The sequence below is a fragment of the Lygodium microphyllum genome, unplaced genomic scaffold (assembly GCF_053477565.2).
Source record: "Lygodium microphyllum isolate KBCC unplaced genomic scaffold, Lygodium_microphyllum_v1.1.10 scaffold_680, whole genome shotgun sequence".
Lineage (NCBI taxonomy): Eukaryota > Viridiplantae > Streptophyta > Polypodiopsida > Schizaeales > Lygodiaceae > Lygodium > Lygodium microphyllum.
The window spans coordinates 1-3,811 of NW_028230120.1; the positions used below are offsets into that span (position 1 = coordinate 1).

The 3,811-nt window shown below is 42.3% G+C and overlaps 1 protein-coding gene across 1 annotated transcript; it reads left to right on the forward strand.

Annotated features, from left to right (window-relative positions):
• Positions 1-682: 682 nt before the first annotated feature.
• LOC148007991 (putative AMP deaminase) lies at positions 683-3,054 on the forward strand (the record flags this gene model as incomplete). The annotated part of the gene is made up of 7 exons (XM_087674539.1): positions 683-861; positions 1,367-1,418; positions 1,504-1,631; positions 1,738-1,917; positions 2,053-2,120; positions 2,213-2,355; positions 2,927-3,054. Coding segments are annotated over 7 exons (863 nt in total), but the record flags the coding sequence as incomplete, so codon positions are not given.
• Positions 3,055-3,811: the final 757 nt, after the last annotated feature.

A 3,811-nucleotide genomic window follows, 5' to 3' on the forward strand; every position in this document is an offset into this window, starting at 1 on the left:
TGGGTGGCTGCTGCTGCATTTCTTCTTGCCCTACTCCTTGTCAGAGAGCTGCTGAGTTTTGCTGCTCCAACCATGTTTCCTCAGCCTTGGAGACATTTACACATTTTGGGACTGCTGCATTTGCCTACTGCTAGGCTTATGTGTGCCAAAGGCCAAAGAAAAACTGTGTTGTTTCTTGGCCTAAAGCTGTTCACTGAATTCCTCCAAATATCTGTCAAGAAAGGCTGGGTGACCACTGTGCAGGTTCCTACCATCTTGATTCTTCCTTCATGAGCTTGCGTTGGCCCCTAGGGTGTGGATCATTAGTTTGCTACCCCATCCATAGGTAAAGGAGCGAGGCTGAGGTTAATTGTATTAGTTATTGTGGCAAGCTGAGAAGGGCTCATTGCATCTAGTCTTTCTCAAGACCGAACCTAAGAACCTTTGGATCTTTTACTTGCATGATTCATGAGAGGACACCATATTCATCCCTTACTGGCAGGTTCTCTTCCCTTTTGACCTTATGATATGTTGGCCATCTTTACTATCAATGTTCTTACTGCAATATGAAAGTTGCTTCTTTGTCAATACAGCCTCTTTTGTTGGGCATCTTTGTATTTCCTGCCTGCCTGCCTGTTCCTTTGGCTGCACATTTTTGTGTTCAATGTTTTAGTTATGACTTGTGATATATTAACTTTTGCAGAGGCCCCGTCTGCAGAGGAGGAGGAGGTATGCAAAATGATGCAAGAGTGCTTGTCTCTTCGTGAAAAGTATGTTTTCAGAGAGAAAATAGCACCTTGGTACGAAGAAGAGATTACAGATCCAAGTACTCCAAAACCAAATCCAGATCCTTTTCACTATGAGCAGGAGCCAACTTCAGAGGTAATTTTAGTTAGACATCACATGATGTTGCTTTTGTTCTTCTGTTAATTTTGTTGTAGTAAGTATGGAGTTGATACTCTGCATCATTATTCCTTAGTCTTTTAAGGCATGCTAATCATGTTGTGTGACCATGGCTGTATGCAAGAAGTAGAATGTGGAAGAGATTCTGGGTGTCATATGTAAGGATTAGGGAACAAGGTGCAAGTATGCAAATGAGGAAGAGTTTAATAAATGAAGATTCAAAGGTCCAAGGATCTTCTCATAGTACTCCATGATGTTCCAAGAACTTCTTGGGCAATTAGCTCTCTTTTTCTGTTTTCACATGTCAATGGTGTGAATTTATGGACATTAAACTGGAAATAAATGCTATTCATAGCTTTTGGATGTTCTTTGTTTTTTTACACGATTAAAGTGTAGATTTATGAAAATTCTCTCAGTGGAAAGAACTGCTATCTCTGGATAAAACATCGGGTTAATATGGGCTGGAATTTGGTTTGTTTTGCAGCACGTATTCCGAATGATAGATGGAGTTGTACATGTGTTCCAAAATGCGGAAGGTCTGAGATTTAAATAGCCTGCATAATTTTCAAACTTATTCAGTTTGTTGTCATCTTCTTCTGATATGTTGTCTTCTGCCTCCAGCGACTGAAGAGCTTTTTCCAGTGTTCAGTGCTATAGACTTTTTTACAGACATGCATCGGATTTTAAAGATAACTTCATTAGGGAATGTTCGGACTGTCTGTCATCATCGGCTCCGTTTGCTAGAGCAGGCATGCAATCTAGTAGTGATGTTTGAGTATTTGAAGCCACTATTGTCAATTTTAAGCTTAGCTAGTGTCGGGCTGCTGAATTGATGCTCTTGGCTTTCTGTAACAGAAATTCAGTCTGCATCTCATGCTAAATGCAGACCATGAGTTTTTAGCTCAGAAAAGTGCTCCCCACAGGGATTTTTATAATGTACGCAAAGTTGATACACACGTCCACCATTCCGCTTGCATGAACCAGAAACATTTGTTACGATTTATCAAGTCTAAGCTTAGGAAGGAGCCAGATGAGGTCAGTGTATGAGATGTGCAAGACAATGCTTTCTCCTGAAGGTTCCATTTGATTTGCTTGGATTCAGACGTATGAGATTGCTTAATGCAAAACTTGATTCGCAACATGATAGTTCATCTTTCTTGTGTGCATCAGGTGGTTATTTTTCGAGATGGCAAGTATCTAACTCTGAAGGAAGTGTTTGAGAGTTTAGATTTAACTGGGTAAGGGAAGCAGCATACCGCTATTTGAATGTGGTAATACCTTTGTAGTATCTTGTTATTATTATTTATTGTTTTCTATAATTCGTTATCAGGTATGACTTGAATGTGGATCTACTGGATGTCCATGCTGACAAGAACACATTTCATCGGTTTGACAAATTTAACTTGAAATACAATCCATGTGGACAAAGCAGACTGAGAGAAATATTCTTGAAGCAAGATAATCTGATCCAAGGTAAGGGATTGAACTTTCAACTTGGTGGCTGCTAACCAAATATGCCTTCAGGGTTAAGATATGTTTCACTCCTTATGATGTAGACAAATTTGAACAAGTATTCTCATTCAAAAGAAAATCAACAACATATTTCATGCATCAAAGCATGTGAGTGCATTGTACAGGCTTTTGTGTGCTAGCTATATACATGTCCTTTAGGTCAGGACATATCTTCATATTATGAGCACATGTATGTGCAGAGTTGCAGCACACATCAATGGTCAGGCTCCCTGCCATGCATGTACACACCCATACATGTATGCATCCTTTGCAATGATAGGTAAATGTGCCAATTATGTATTCAGATGCATTGCAAGATGCTTGGTTTGTGTTCTGCTGAATGTCTTGTGACCATGTGGAGAATGAAGTACCTGTATGAACTGCAACTCTTTGTTTGACTCTGCGTAGTCTTTTGATTAAAGTGGCAGCTGTTAGGACATTCTTTTACCCAAAGTAGATCTTCTTATATACAAGCTAGCAGCTATTCACCACTTTATCATTCTAGAACCACTCAATTCTTCTTGTTGTGCAGGTCGGTTTCTGGCAGAGCTCACAAAACAAGTTTTCCAAGATCTTGCTCAAAGCAAATACCAGGTTATTTTGTCAGATTTTCCAGTGAAGTTTAGTGTTCTGCTTTTGGAGTAAGTTAAGGGCAAAAATCAGTTAGCTTTGTCATGAAGGTCATGAGCTATGCTAATAATAACTAGCTTTAATATCATCTCTTCAGCATGTACTGTAGATGGCGACACAATCGAATTGCATGACAAGATCGCGAAAACTCAGTCGCCCGTCATCGCTAACTGCCGCTGCGTCCCCTGCTACCCCCGTCTCGTCCGGCGACTTGTTGCAGCGCCCCCCCCCCCCCCCCCCCCCCCCCCAAGCAGTCATCTGTCCCATTCAACTGGCAGCTCCAGGCCCCTCACCTGCGCGACTCCAATCTGGAGACATTAGTGCTCCATCATCATCAGAAAACAGAACAGAACCCCCCCATCGAGGTCGTTGGACACTCCCCATCGAGGGCCTAGCTGCGGGGTTGGCTCCACTCTGCGCTGCGCATTGGCACAATGCAGATCACGGAGCCAATCCTCATGGGCCAAGGGATCTTCATGGTTCGATTCACCTCTGTGGATGCAGCTCATGAGTTAGTAGAGAGCTCACCCTATGCCTCTACGAAGGGGGTCATTTACATGGTTCCTTGGTATAGCGGCTTCACAGTGGAGACATTTGCTCTCCATAACAGATTTCTCAGATATCCAGTTACTTTACTTTTCCCCGGATTGGCGGTGGTAGAGTACTGCCAGTTAGTGGAGGACTTTGAACGGCTCTTCGGCGCAGTTCTTCCTGCCTCCTTCCCGGATACAATGACAGCTACAGGAGTCCCAAAGGTACGAGTGGCTGTGAAAGACACAAAGAGTAT